The 16,889-nt window shown below is 42.1% G+C and overlaps 1 protein-coding gene across 2 annotated transcripts in view; it reads right to left on the bottom strand.

The window, feature by feature from the left end:
• CTNNAL1 (catenin alpha like 1) overlaps positions 1 to 16,378 on the bottom strand; it is a 105,499-nt gene extending 89,121 nt beyond the window's left edge. The window contains exons 1-2 of one of the 2 annotated variants that reach the window (XM_078869321.1): positions 16,305 to 16,378; positions 15,613 to 15,808 (exon numbers count right to left, since the gene is read on the bottom strand). In XM_078869321.1, coding sequence (XP_078725447.1) covers positions 15,613 to 15,702 — 90 coding nt within the window. In that variant the 5' untranslated portion in view covers positions 15,703 to 15,808; positions 16,305 to 16,378. Of the gene's footprint in view, positions 1 to 15,612; positions 15,809 to 16,304 lie in introns of those variants that run through there. The other variant, XM_078869316.1, reaches the window with a different exon arrangement.
• Positions 16,379 to 16,889: the final 511 nt, after the last annotated feature.

Here is a 16,889-nt window from a genome sequence, read left to right as displayed (position 1 = left end):
TATGGTGGCTTTCTGTTTTAAATAATTTTTATGCTGAGGATTTCATTTCCAATGCAGATTTTTTTACATGATTCCAGAATAAGCACAGTTCTCAAAATGTGTGACCTGTCAAAGTGTTATATCAGCTACCGCTTTAATTTCTTACTTTTATCCATTTGCAGAGCCGAATTTATTCCATGGTTAATATCACTTTCATTACGAAAGAGAAAATCAATTTCCATGAATGTAAGCAGCAATATTTAATTGTTCCGAGATGTAATTTAGGTCAATACGAGATGTCATTTTGGTCCATACGCAAATGTACTACCCAACCTCAAAAGGCTACACACGATGTATTACAATAAGATTGAACTTAGCTTCGTGGGATCACTTTGGAAATGGCATAAACATTTAAGCATGTCTCACCCTCCCACCCCCACCACATTAACCCTCCCACCTCATTCATCTCTGCTATAAGAGTATGACGGTTACTGAATCATATATGATACGATATGGAATGGTTTACCAATGTGCTTAAGGATGAACGTTTTTAATCAGTGTATGTCACCTGCTTTGACATAGATCCCAATTATTGGCATTGGCAAATTAAATGGAATAAAATTCCACAAAATAAACACGGAGAGATGCATGTTTGTATTTACATTAAGATATGGTAAGAGGGACACCGGACATGGGTATTTGAAAACATACGCAGTTTACTGACATAATTCAAACTGTTTTGAAAAACACTTTCAAGTGTGCTTAGGCATGACACGTCATTCGAAGGATGATGGCAGATAGTCGAGATTAACGATAGAGCGTAGCCAAAGGAGAGAAGCACGAGAGGACCGCTGAGAGCGAGCAGTGAATCAGCTCGTGAGTAGGAGTTAGATGTTACATCACAACACATCGACGCTTGGAGAGGCCCTCATCCAGCAGTGGATAGCTCATGACTAATGATGATAATGAAACGAAAATGGACAATGTATTACAGTGAAATATCTAAAGGTACATTAAATGTTTTATCATAATCCTGTAAAACAACTAAGAAAGTATTGTAGCTTGGTTAATCAGTGGTGCTAATTAAACCCGATACAGGGCCTGGTAGCTCCACGATTTGACAGCCTTAACCCCTGCCATTTGATGATTTTTTAAATGAAGAAAATCCCGGCAGCATGATCCATACCTTTGCTTTTGCCACGCATGTTTCATTGAAGATTACAGTTTAGAAAAACGATTATCCCCATCCATAGCATGGGCTAGTACCAGCTTGTTTACATTTAATTCATGGAAATTGAGACAATGGGAAAGTGTTTTAAATCCCCCCATATGTTCACCCAGCGGTATAAATGGGTACACCATAGACAGTCGATAAGCAGGTTGTGTGTGGTGGGGTAAAGTGTGGGCACTCCCCCACCTAGCTCGCTTGGAAGAGTAGGCCAAAATACCTCGTAGAGGGGCTCTCTAAAGCCCCCTTTAGTGGACGCCGTTCCACTAGCAGTGGCATGAGAAAGACATTTCAGAGCTGCACCTACCGACATTTCTTTTGTGTCAAAAGAGTCTACAAAACATACGATTCTTCACACCACAGCGCCGTTGTTATAGGAGAGCCATTGCATGCCATCCCCATGGGAGCATGAGTATAACAATCATGCAATACAAAGTGGATTTATATTGAATATAATGCAAGGACATCTCAAGACGCTCTACAGAAACGGTAGGCATGTTTATTTTATAGAGACAGGCGGTCAGTCATAGGCAGAGATAAAATGGAAAGTCTTGAGCCTGGATTTAAACAGGGGTATGCAACCACCAGTGAATGTATACTTTGCCATATAACATGATGACATGGCACTATCCCTGGCCAGCCAAAATTGAGCACATGGCCAAATAGAGAACTAAACTTAAACACATTTAACATAATTCTTCAGTGAGCAAGCAGCAAAAACGAACTGCTGATTTAGATTAAAAGATTCTGATAAATAAGCACCCGTGTAACATGGAGACATTCAGTTCTTGACAATGCAGAGAAAAAGGTCAGCTTTATCATTATAATAATTTACCATTAGTACTCTTGGTATCCTCGACATTTTTGTAGGGCAAGGCTATGAACAATGCGCTATGTTTCAACATATAATCTTAAGTTGCTTCGTAGTAGGGGGCGATGATTGCTATAAATATATACAAACTATTTGGGTCTTTCGGTAAAGCCACGTAGATAAAAGACGATTGCTTGTGTTGCGATCGAAACGTCGTGATTTTTATTATTTTTTCTATCTACGTGGCTTTACCGAAAGACCCAAAGAATATGAATTCCTGCAGTCACGACAGCTTTAAGTTATATATACAAATTTTATATTTTGGACCGTGACACCAGCACACAATGTTCTCCTATTTTCAAATGACGTCACTTGATCTTTAATGCCACTATGAATCAGTCTGTGTCTAGTTCATGTTCATTAAAAACAAAACAAAGATTCCCCCATATAGCCATGAACAGACTTTTGGGGAAAGCACTGTTAGCAAGCACCGATGAAGACCGGCATGGCACACAAGGCGGTGGGTGAACAACAACACGCCTGGCTGCCTTTGTCTCCCCAGTGTTGATGTGTTTACACACTGCACCAGGTACTCATTTGAGGCTGAGTCGACCTTGTTGGGGAGACCCGGGACCGGTTTAGATAATCATCACTGGTGTTGGCCATGAGTGGGAATCAAACTTGGATCACTGTACTATTACTCCACTGGTTATTACACCTTCAAGAAGTCATACATATACCACGTATGAATACTCTTTGGTTCTTTCGGTAAAGTCACGTAGGTAGAAATGAAATAAAACAAATCACGACGTTTCGATCGCAACACAAGCAATCTTCATCAGGTGGAACAACCACAGCAATAAAATGCTGAAGTAGGCGAGAGAGCTGCCGTGACAAGAGGTTATATAGGTACGAAAGGGGGGAGGAGCAAGGGGGGAGAGAGAGAGGGGGGTGGGGTAGGGGAAGGGGGCTGCGTGAACGCAAGGGGAAGAGGACGTGAGGCTGGGGGGGGGAAGTGGTCCGGGCTAGAAGTGGGAGGCTGAGTGTGGGACACGGGGGTGGGGGGAAGTGAAGTATGAACAGGGTCCCATCGTTTATATGGAGTCTTTTTGTCAATAACATATGGTAATCCAGCAGCATTAGGTTAACGAGCTGATGAGACACAGAAAGCCAAAACTGGACCACAATTTCCTTCCTAAAAGAAATTCTGCTTGATAATATTAAGATTTGACGAAATAATATTTGTGTTTATATGTGGAGATGCGGAATGGAGTTCTGCTTATATCTCTATATGTATGAATTGTTTGCCATTATACAAGTCATAGATATATGAGTGCTTTACCATGAATATCTGAAAATATGTTGTGTTAATGCTGAACTGCTATATTGTGTAGAGGCCGGAAAAAACATCTGCTTTAACATAAATCACAATTATAATTTTAATATTATCTACCCCATAGCAGACGTCACATATTTGTACAGTATATGTTTGTGGAAAAGACCCTGGTTAATGTACACACATGACCTGCTGTCTGCCAGCTAACTGCAATAACTGCGGTTTGTGTCTTCTTGGATCTTTCGGTAAAGTCACGTAGAAGGGAAGTAATAAAATAATACAAATTAAACATAATAAAATAATTTCAGGAAACAAGATTGACTAAAAATAGGTATATATGGCCACAGAGGACATGCTCAGAGAAATCTTATAAATTACCACAAGTATAGGGACGTGTGAACAGCAAAAGAACATATGTAATACAGTGCAACATTCTGACTATGAAAACGTATGTAAATATGCTGTGTGAGCATGAGTAAGGAGTGCATAGATATGCAATGTATACCTTCATACTGACAAAATAGTAATTACAGAGTTAGAATAAAGCCTAAATTATTATTTTGTATCCGTTTAAACCGTTTCGACTCGGTATTTTTCGCACTCCGCTATGAGCCCGGAAATCTGAGTTTCATTCCCGACCGCAGCGTGTGCGTGGCAAAAGTCTGTAAGTTTAGTATTATACTGGTAGGAACGAAGTGGACCAGACCACCAATAGATTATATCGTCCGTCCGTCCGTCCGTGTATCAACATCGCCCCCTACTGCAAACACTTGGCAGGACCCTACAAAAACCTTGGTTATTCGTTCCTACCAGCCCACCCCCCGCAGGGTCCTGTTTATTGTTGTTGTTACCACTGGACTTACACAATTCGGCGACGTCATTGCACGAATAGAACAAAGCAGCATTTGAAGCAAACATTTGTCTTTTATCATGGCAGAAGTGCTTTGAGACACGCGGTAAACTCAGTACTCAATATTTATGAATGCTGTGAAAGGTGTTTAACAATTTTTATTTTTTAATATTTACATAAAAACGTGACAACTCAAATTTCTGGCACACTTGTGAACACCGAGTAAAACATAGGCACAGTTGAGATGGTGGTGATGGCACAGTGAGTTTAAGTAATGCAGAAAAAACAAAGACCTGCAGCAAGTGCCTTTGCACAATCACCTACAAAAATTACGAGCGCGGATACTTGAAATTCCTTTGTAGATCTACAGTGACCTTAGAAGCAGTTGCTATGGTAACTCTACAGAATTTGGGAGATTCTCTCTCTCTTTATCCACGTCAACGCACGAGTCACAAGAGAAAGCTGTGGGTCTCTTTGTAAATTGCAAGTGACCGCTGTGGTATCGTTAAATGAATATTGTACTTAACTTCAAAGTGTTTGTATAAATAGTATTGCACTTTAATGTTTCGTGCCTCTGGCTTGTGTTAGCAACTCACTGCCCAATAGTTTGCTCTCTGAACAAATTCGACTCATTATTATGTTTACAGCACTTTTAAGTGAATGTTTCCATTAATAGCAAAACAAAATACTTGTTTTTAAGTCCACATACACTGCTCCTAAACAGCAAAATGTTTATTTGCGTATTTATATGATTACTTTGAAATCCAGGATGATTAGCCACTCCGTGCCCCTGCAAAATAGTTAAGGCCACATGAATGCTGGCTGACCAGTCAACATAATAGCTGCAATTAATTCTGAATGGATCCGTGTGCATGAATGCTTCACAGCACAAACACAACTCTGCTTAGCTTGTTATCAAATTGGACTTCATTGCAGCCATGAACTACCTGGTTAACACGTCAAAGTCAATTTACATCTGTACGTGCAGCACAAACTTTTAATTATAACAACCATTTTTACAACAAAACATTGTCCCATCAATTTAAGATCACTACACAGAGGCTCAACTGCATTCTAAAATGATAAACATGATAAAATACTGAGACTCGGTTTTCCCCTTTTTCTGGCAACAAAACAGGTGTTGAGATGTTAAAACACCAAACTGAAACTTCATATTTTGGTACTGGCAAAGGAGGTCCCATGATGTAGTTGCTCTACCCGAGCTCTCATTACTCTGAGAGTGCGTTGTCTTTGTGCTGAACGCCTTTTGGCGTTCTCTCGTCAAACACCGTTTTGAGACTAGGCTCAAAAGAAAGCTGTTTCTGGTGTGGACCAATCAGTTTCAAAGACTGCATATATTATCAGAGTAAGTTTTTTGCTTGCATTCTGACCACAAGTATTGTGGTTAATGCAGACATGATTCCATGTAAAAGGTTTCAGTTTGGTGTTTTAACATCTCAACAACCTGTTTTGTTGCCAGAAAAAAGGGGAAAACCTATTCTCATATTTTGGTACTGACAAAGGAGGACCCATGATATAATAAAATACTGCACTCTTTTTTAAACAACATTAAGCATTTCCCCTCAGAATTTAATAGACTTGTTGCAGAATAGAGAGTTTATTGAAGACTTGTTATGGCATATAGAGTTTATTGGAGACTTGTTGTGGAATATCGAGTTTATTGGAGACACAGTGGTCTTGTCTCACACACACCGCTTCGTTATTAACTTTACGTAAAACTTCATGTCTACAACAGTTGTAGTAGCTGCTTTGAGATAAGTCTCATAACAATAAGATTCACTCAATTAATCAGATATTAATCAGCACAGCGGAATGCCCCATGTCACACATAACCATCTGATAACCATTCATAATCTTTCCATTGGGGACAATCAGTATACAGAATATCTATGTGCTTGAAGAAGAATATTCGGGAATTACACTAAGGAATATAAAGAGAAGTATATGGATTAGGAGAGAGAAAAAAGAAAATTGGAGACATGGCAAGAAAATTAGGAGCAGGTAGGATAGATAAATATAAGAGATGTTGGCTGGTGGACAAGACTGATCAAGACTGATGACAGAAAGGCAGCTAAAGGAGAGAACATGCCCAAGAGGATAACCGCCATGTGTAAGAGTGAGATGGATTATAGCATCGCAAAACTGTGAGGGATGGCCGACAGCATTGAGAGGCCTTCATTCAGTTGTGGATATACAATGGTTGATGCTTGTTGATGATGATAATGATGAATAACAAATGGGTAAAAACCGCAGGAACAATGTTGATGAAAATTGGAGAGATGAAAATGCCAAAGAAAACGAAGGGCTCCCTAAACCATCAAAATAATGAGGAAATAAATTGGAAAGCATCCAACACAAAAAACGACTGAAGATGCCATAAAAAGGAACAGGAGCATGTAAGCAGAAAAAAATGAAGTTGAGGATTGATAAATTGTAAATCATAGCCCTTTCAGGGCCACATGAAACTAGAATGCATGATAGTGGCAATCATAAAACTCATGGAGGAATTCTATACAAGCCTTTATGGAAAAAGCAAATCACTATCTCAGGAAACAAAACAAATTTACGATTAGGAAATTGTTCCATATGTCACACGTGAAGAGATGACCACTGCTCATCATCGTATGTAAAAAGAAAAATATGCTGGACCACGTGGAATATCATAAAATAAGTGGAACAAGCTGCTGGATATCAACACATTCCTGCAGAGGGAGCTGGTAGGAACGTTGGGTTGCTCGGTCAATGGCCAGGGTCAACGGTGGTGTGGTGTATTCCGCAAATATGCCCGACTGTGAGGGCGGGCACAAGCCAGCGTGAGTAGGTTAAACGTTGAGTTTTATAAGGGCACCAGGGGGTGACCAGCCCCTCCCCACCCAGCCCCTCCCCACCCAGCCCCTCCCCACCCCACCCAGCCCCTCCCTGCACGACGGACGGACACAATAAACCCCTGTGGGCTGGTGGAACCAGTGGGTTCCTACCAGTATAACAAATATTTAGACTTATTTAGCAAACTTTGCACATAAATGAAATACCTCAATCGTTGAATGATTACTCAATTGTTGTTTTGTTAAAAATTTATGACAACATTTATTTGAAGAATTGTTGACTAAATAGTCTCTTATCCCACGGACTGTATATGGAATATTCACAGGGATAAAAAGTAACAGAATAATGTCCAATTCAGAGGTGAAGCAAGTACAAAAACAAGCTTGTTTTATAAAAGGGTCTTGTGCCATTAACCACATATATACTATCCATTGGATTCTATGAAATATATGCATATCAAATACTATTCTTTTTTTTTTGTAGACTATGAAAAGGCTTTTGATGAAATGGAGTTCTCACGAGTCTAAATAAGAATATATATAAATTATAAAAACCGTTTATAAAGGTGGATCAACTGTCTTGTGGTTACTTGAAAGTATAAACACAACTCAAATGAGGAATCAAGCAAGGGGATATGCTCTCACAAGACTATTCACAGCAACACTATAATCTTATTTTCTGAAAATTGGATTTGGGAAATAAATGCATTAACATAAAAAACAACACATGTATGTATATGTAGGGAAATTAATGAGGGTGAACTAGGATCAACATTAAATAAAGGTAACAAAATCAGGTTTCAGTGCACATTTAAAATTAAGCTTATCAGAATCAGAATATGTATTTATATTGGAGGAATCCAATAAGCTATAAAGCTAATTTTTCACATGTCCAGTAAAGGCGGGTAGGAACGTTACAACAACAAACAGTACAAAAACATGATAGTCTTGCAGAGTACAAGAAATGTAAACAAATCACCCAAACACATACAAATACAAAACCATCCCCATCCTGCCAGGCAAAGCCCACTGAGGTCTTGACTTATTTTTCAGAAGCGACCTGGCTTGGTCATTAAAAGTAACATATCAACATGCCTTTGTATGCTATTAAACCTACTGAAGAAATTAGATCACAGTCACTGCATACTGTAGTATCTAAATTACAAATAGGTCAGAAACATGGACTCTGACAAGTAGCATGGAACAAGGCTGAAAAAAACACAAATACTGTATGCATGGAGAGATGCAAGCTGGGAATAATACTGAGAGACAGAATGAGAAATGCATGGATCAAAGCATAAATGCTAATTGGAGACAACTTGTTGAAATAAGAAAAGTGTACTTGGGCAGGACACATCACTGAAAGCCAATAGTTGAGTCTTGCGATGGATGGCAACCAAAGGAGGGAATAGGCCTTACTTAAAGGATGTCCACCAAGGAGATTAAGTAATCTTATGAGATCAGCTCAGAGAGAAGCAAGATGGGTCATGGCACCACAGTAGCTGGTGATGATTAATCACTCACATGCACAACCCAACCACTGGTGTTCTGAAAACACAACTTACATTATTCTGCATTTTTAACGGCACGTTATACTGTACAATGTTGAGCTTTCACTCAACAATTGAAAGTCCATTATCAAATCACACATGTTGGGCATTGTAAGTAGTGTCTGCTTCACCAGCATAAGATCCAGCGTGTCCATTTATGGACTGGCACTATTTACAACAAAAACAATCCGGCTATTTAATTTTGAAGTCACATGGGATGCAGAGAACAGCTGAAGTGGTGCAGTGCGCCGATGAACTGTAATGTTGACAATCGATAATACATTTTCTCCCGACAAATGTTGTTTCACGCACCCAGTGGTCGACATTCCAGTCAAGCCTTGTGAATGTTGGCCACATGCCTAGTGGTTCCCGGTTTCTCCCAGGCAAGGCAAATACCACCACTAACAAACTCTGCAGAAGAAAAATGAAAGCTTGTATGTAGCCAACGCAGCAGGACACCGCATACCTTGGCAGTCAGAGATCCACAGCAAGCACGAATACTTCTCGGCTTCTGGTTTTCAGCTCAAGATGTCAAACACACTTCCCGGTGGCCTATGAAAATCAGGCTTCACGATTCATATGGACTTATACATTGCTGCAAGTATTTATACATTGCTGCAAGTATATAAAAGGCAAAAACATTCATAAATCTCTATTTTTTGTTTGACTGCAAAGGGTCTTTGAAGTAATGGGTGTTTTTATGGGCTCCCACGAAAGAGAAAACTTCAATTCTTTTCTTATGCTTTTGGCTGATGCACAGAATACCTCATTAGTATTCTGTGCATCAGCCCTTTTCTAAACGTCAGTTTTTAAATCCATTCACGAGCTGGAATTTAAAGTGTCCAGCAGTCCCCAAGCACATTGGCAGGGGTTATGTAGGATTAGCCACTGCAATGGCATTCCAGCACATACGAGTCACCCCTCCCAATTTGATAGGATGAGTAGCAAGAGGGTGTATTTATCACGGCCCGTGGCACCAGCATGAAATCGCAAAGATAAAATCCTCGTGGATGTGGTTGACACAGATAGCTAACACCACTGCTCTAAGTCCCATTTGACTTTCTGCTCTCATACAATCCTTAACCATTCCCTGACAAGTTACCAATATAAAAACGTCAAATGTAGCTATATGCAGCTGCTAAATATTTCACTAAGTATTATTCTAAACTAATTATATGAAAGTATGTTACGACAAAAAAACAAGTACAAAACAAAGATTGTTCCATCTTTATAAAATACTTCTTTTGTGACAATCATCATACCTCAACGTTGCCGCAGAGAGCACACAGGAATTCAAGGTACTGTATTTGCCTGTTATACATATTCATACTCCACATGCTAATGCCACAGGAATTTTAAATGCCAGCCCTGCAAAGATGCAGCGACACATAGCTTCCAGAGTCCATTCGATGATTAGTTTACGTTGACACAAATTCCTAATGAATACGCTTCCAGTTTTTATATCGTATATGGCCGCTGCATAAACCCGTACTGACCATTGTGGTAAAGTATAGTCAAACAACCCACATAGCCCACAAGCATCAATGACCGTCCCCAGTCCTCAGCAACCATGGATCCACCAGCCATGGTGTTGGCTGGGAAGGTGAAAGGACAGGGGGTAACTAAAAATGACTGGGTATCAACAGGCTGTCATCTGGATTAGAACATTGCTACATGCAATCTGGCAAATCAAAAGTCAAGCTGAAAGCGTAAGGAGAGAACTCCACAAATAATACCGGCGAGCTTTTCTATCATAGCGGAAAAGATGACAGTAATTACGGTCAGGGGGAATCTTAGTCTCTCTGGGAGTCAAGCATAAGGTTTTTTTTTTATTAAGTGTACTTCGAGTAAATTTGCCCAGCTAACACTGATGCTCTTGAGCCAGTTCACGTTACCCCCCCACCCCCCAATAACAAGCCATGAAGGTGTAGATGAAATGTGTGAATTAAATTAACCAACGTCTAAATTAGGGAAAAATGCGCTTCATTATAATCGAAGATTCCAATGCAAAGGTAGAGAAAAGCAAAGAAAAAGAGGATAATTGGTCATTTTGGCATCAGAACACGAATGAGATAGAACATTTACTAGAGTTTACAGCTATCCAGGACATGCAAAGAATTAAAGAAAGAAGGCATCTATAAAATGGATGTGGAGGAGCATAAAAGGAATTTTTTGAAAATAAACTGGCTTCTCACAGACAATCCATGTATCAGGGATGTCACAGCTTGGATGACTCCATCAATTTCCAATGAGTCAAATGCCTTTTTATAGTCTACAAAGGCTCAGCATTATAAACTTATATAAAAGGAAAGAGAAATCATCCATCTGGATTACGCAACGCTTTCCAATGTGCTTTTGTCCTCGGAAGTATTTCCTTTGCAATAATAACGGTGGCGATGAAACAACGGGACGTGGCTCTGCCCGGGAGGGCCCGCCTTGGCCCAAAGGGCTGGCTTGATGAAAGACAGAGGGAGGAGGAGGGGGGCATAGCAGGAAGTACGTTTTGAATATACATTTACTTCTGTCGGCACATTGGTATGTTGCTTTTCATTTTCAAGTTCAGCGTCCCAAAAGCACTCCAACCTGGTCTCATCTGCCTATTTACTTCATTATTTTGATTCCAGTCCACTTTTAACAGCTGTCCTAGATATGCATAGTCTAATATATATGCCAATGGTGTCCCTCTGACAGATGTCTCCAATTGTTTAGTGAACTTGTACATCACCTTTGTTTTGATTATATTAATCCATAGCCCAACTTTTCAGCCCTCCCTCTCGATTAGGTTCACCTAAAATCTGCTGGACGCTATTATGACTGTGTCATCAGCAAATATAAGATTGTTAATGTTTTCTCCATGAACGTATATGCATTTGCTTCTCCAATCCAATTTGCGGAACACACCTTCTAATGCCGCTGTGATTAACTTTGACGAGACACGTCACCTTATTTACTATGCATTTGGTGCTACGTGTAATCTCAGTGCGGCTTTTATTATTCGTAATTATTTGTATTTGAGGCCTTAGTTTGTGAGAGCTGTGAAACCCGCATACATTCTATTTTTTACTGAGTTAAATGTTTCTTAGAAAACGTAAACATTACCAACATTACCATTTTTAATATTGATTTTATTCAATTGTAGATACTGTATGGTGTTTCGTATATGCCTATTAAGAACAAAACTGCACCTCAATAAAGTTCTTTATGGGGCATCCTATTCGGAAATTAAATGGCAGGTAAATAACGCGTTTAATAAAAGGAGTTATGATCTGCGTTTGTAAGTTAAATAACCATAACATGGCAATCTATCAACCAGCGTGCATGCTGACTGCAATAGTTCGCCATTAATTACAACGACACTATGGTAATTCCAAAGCTCATGTATTGTAATGAATGCCTTCAAGTTATAAATGCAATAAAGTAGTAAAATATTTAGCATTGTATAAAACTAAAAATACTGCCGTGTTTAAGCTGTTAAAGCAATGCTACTCTGGATATGACAAATATCACCACCACCATCAACAACAACAAACTTAATGTTATGCAACAACTTCATAAACAGAAGACAAGATTGCAAAATGGCACTACTGTTTCTGGACACTGAACCGGTGGCAACCTTGTAAGTGAATTACGTTATTTGTTTTTCAACACACAAACACCACACAATGTATAGCCCGCTGTACCTGATGACAAAACCATTACATGAAATGTGTCTTGAAGTGTGCAATAGCCAGTTTTCTTTTTTCCCAAAAAGACACTTTGTCTGCAAACTGCAGATGAGTGAAAACGTGCAGATGGAATTCCACGTGTTCAGTTTGCTACACGTGGCCACCCAATAAACATGGAACGCTGACCAACGTTTGGCTAACCATTACATTAAATGTGTCCAACGTTTGGCTAACGTTGGTCCAACGTTTCCAAACACATGCCCCCACGTTGCATGTTTACTGAGTGCACATACCATGTAAAGTATGCACGCACATGGTTTCCCAAACAACGCATTCTGTCGACCACGTTGGTGATGCACGTACTCCTGTATACACATGTACACGTATTATGTAACAGCATACCGTAGTAGTTTACAACCGAGTGTCACTGTTTGATAAGGCTTCCTCCCGCCCCCCCACCTTGTCGTTCACAGGGTTTGACCATACTTCACCACGCTGCTCAGTGCGTGGTACAGAGGGTTTGAACCCAGGACGGGTTCGGATTATCACTCGCCACTGATGTTGGCAATGGCTGGGAGTAGGACCCAGGTGACAGGGGTGAAATATCTGTGTGTGCTCATCACTGTTTCCTACATGTAGATGTACAATCGTCGACAACAAGTACCAGTACACACGATTGCACAAGTGCATAAACATAACTTACTTAAAATGTTGATATCAGCGCCTTATACAAGATTCTAGAAACTACACCGTTGAACTCCACACACACCAAACACACAACAGCACCTTTGTGTGCACGCAGGTGATAACCCCATGGGGGAGAGAGACAATGCCGTCGTTTGTGGCCATGTCAATTGCAAAGAGTACAGAGGGCACCAGGCTCAGGGTGCACGGTTTGTGGTGGCGACATCATTCGTGGAATGAGAAACAAGACGAAAGTAAATACACTACTTAAACACTGCCCCGCGCACAGCAGTCAACGCACACTGACTGTCAACGTGTAGCCTTAACACACTGCTGTTGGGGGGGGGGGCAAGTGCTATTGTCGAGCACCTATAGAGATGCAATGGCATACAACACCTAATACACTCTGACACACACACAGGTAACATGACGTGTGCAGTAGAGGAACACTGAAAATCAGAGAGACATTGCACTTACAATAAGACCACACCTGGAATGACAGTTAATACATTTAAAATGTAACGCACACACCATGATGTGTAGAAGACGATCACTCGATTGAGATTATACACGGCAATCATCGCCCCCTACTGGCAGACTATTTTCCCCGGGTCACGCAGTAAATGCGACTCATCCTGAGTTCTCACGTGCTTAAACTTAACTAAAGACAACACACGTAACAGAATATACAGGGTACAATTGCAATAAAGACAAAGATATCGCAGTAGTAGAAGTGCACAACATCCACAGCTACACTCACGAGATGATGAGTAAAAACACAATGACACACACAGAGTGACATGTCACTCAAAATAACACACGGATTCGCCGTCAGATACACCTCCAACGACACGAAGATGCAGTTAGACTTACACACTGGGTGATAAATACACTCATGACACACATGGTGACAGATATACATTGATAATCACACACGCACACACAGGATGAGATGAACAGGAATAACGACACACACACACGGGACACAGTTGAACAAGCCGGAACACGGCTGGGTAGTAAATCATACAACTAAGACAAATATCTTTGTTGTATGAGTTACTGCAACAGCCACGAACACACACACACAGTGACATGTACACTAACAATGACACACACAGTGACATGTACACTAACAATGACACACACACAGTGACATGTACACTTACAATGACACACACACAGTGACATGTACACTAACAATGACACACACACAGTGACATGTACACTTACAATGACACACACACAGTGACATGTACACTAACAATGTCACACACACACACAGTGGCATGTACACTAACAATGACACACACACAGTGACATGTACACTAACAATGACACACACACAGTGACATGTACACTAACAATGACACACACACAGTGACATGCACACTAACAATGACACACACACAGTGGCATGTACACTAACAATGACACACACACAGTGACATGTACACTAACAATGACACACACACAGTGACATGCACACTAACAATGACACACACACAGTGACATGTACACTAACAATGTCACACATACACAGTGACATGTACACTAATAATGACACACACATAGTGACATGTACACTTACAATGACACACACACAGTGACATGTACACTTACAATGACACACACACAGTGACATGTACACTAACAATGACACACACAGTGACATGTACACTAACAATGACTCACAGACACACAGTGACACACACACACAGTGACATGCACACTAACAATGACACACACAGTCACACACACACAGTCACACACAATCACACACACACAGTCACACACAGTCACACACACACAGTCACACACACACAGTCACACACACACAGTCACACACAGTTACACACAGTCACACACACACAGTCACACACACACAGCCACACACACACAGTCACACTCACACACAACAGTCACGCACAACAGTCACACACACACAGTCACACACACACAGTCACACACAGTCACACACATACACTCACACACACACAGTCTCACACAGTCTCACACACACACACAGTCACACACACACAGTTACACAGTCACACACACACACAGTCACACACACACAGCCACACACACACTCACACACACCAGTGACACACAACAGTCACACACACACAGTTACACATACAGTCACACACAGTAACACACACACAGTCTCACACAGTCTCACACACACAGTCACACTCACACACAACAGTCACACACACAGTCACACACAACAGTCACACACACAGTCACACACACAGTCACACACACGCACTGTATTGTCGACTGTAGAGGCAGAGTCTGACGGGGGTGTATCTCTCTCCGTGTGTGTCTCTCTGTGTGTGTGTCTCTCTCTCTCTCTGTGTCTCTCTCTGTGTGTCTCTCTCTGTGTGTCTCTCTCTGTGTGTATCTCTGTGTGTGTGTGTCTCCGTGTGTGTCTCTGTGTGTGTGTCTCTCTGTGTGTGTGTCTCTCTCTCTCTGTGTGTCTCTCTGTGTGTGTGTCTCTGTGTGTGTGTCTCCGTGTGTGTCTCCGTGTGTCTCTCTCTGTGTGTCTCTCTCTGTGTGTCTCTCTCTCTGTGTGTCTCTCTCTCTGTGTGTGTCTCTCCGTGTGTGTCTCTGTGTGTGTGTCTCCGTGTGTGCGTCTCCCCCCCCCCCCCCCTCTGTACCTGCGCCACCAGCGGGACGAGCGTCTGTTCCACGGAACGCGTCTTAATCTCGAGTCCCAGGTCCCCCTTGTTGCTCGCCGCAGAAGCCATGATCGCTGCCCCCTCGGAGAGGACGCGGGAAGTCTCCTCTCTCCTCCTCCTCCTCTCTCCTCCTCCTTCTCCTCCCTCCTCCTCCTCGCTCCCTCGCCTTGCAGTGCTGTCCGGCGCACGCACGACACACACCGACTCGGGGTTGGGGTCGCGCTGGGATGAGATCTGGGTGGGTGGGTGGTGTTGGTGGTGTTGGTGTGTGTGGGGGGGATGAGTTTGAGACAGGGTCGGGATGAGAATGCAATGGGTTCAGGATGATATTGGGGACGAGTCAGCCGGTGAGATGTGGGTGATGGTCGTGATGGGGGTGGCAGCGTCTTTGCGGTGGAGTGTATGGATCACGCATGTGGATGGGATGAGTTTTTTTTGGGATGTATCAGGATTGGGATGGATCAGGATTGAGATGTATCAAGAGGATCTGGTGTGATTGCACGGATAAAGCCGGTGTGCGGCCCCACGCAGTGGGGGTTGTGATGAGATGGGGCTAAGATGGTGTAGGGTGAGTTTGGCATAGGTCAGGATGGATTTTGGGATGGAGTGGGATGGGTTAGGTAAGGGTAATCCAGTGTGGCCACACGCACACACACACACGACTCACGTACCCACGAGGTTGTGATGGGGATGGGACGGTATGGTCCTGGATGAGTTTAGGATGACTTACGATAGAATGCGATAAGGTTGAGAGTTAGGCTGAGATGGGATATCCAGCGTGGCCACACACACACACTGACCCACTCACACTGACCCACTGGCTGGGGGTGCACAACGCGGCAGGAAGAGAGCGGAGGAGCCGGAGGAGGAGGAGGCGGACGGGGAGGGGGTGCTGAGTGCGCGTCTCTTGCCATTGGCCGCGCGCCGCTGTGCGGACAATGGGCCGCGTGCGTCCGCACTTTGCGAATGCCACTTTTTTGCGTAGCCTGGTGGACATGAAACGGCTTCGTCAGCCCACAGCGCGTTGTGTTGCTGCTGCTGCTCCGCGTGGTGTGGTTATCATCATCATCATCAGCACGCTGGACATTCCTCGGCTGCCCGGTTGAAACTGAGAAATATTGCACGCAGGATGATGATTTATTGGCGTTGTTTTACTCGTTGAGCCGTCTCGAGTACTGCGGGCTAAAGAAGGTGTCGTGAAAGGCATGCAAGTTCTGTATTTTGAACACAGTTTTGGCTTAAGATGTTTGGGATTA

Source organism: Lampetra fluviatilis, chromosome 2 (genome assembly GCF_964198595.1).
Source record: "Lampetra fluviatilis chromosome 2, kcLamFluv1.1, whole genome shotgun sequence".
Classification (NCBI taxonomy): Eukaryota; Metazoa; Chordata; class Hyperoartia; order Petromyzontiformes; family Petromyzontidae; genus Lampetra; species Lampetra fluviatilis.
The sequence above is the reverse complement of the archived record's forward strand: the minus strand, read 5'-3'. Positions and strand labels throughout refer to the sequence as shown.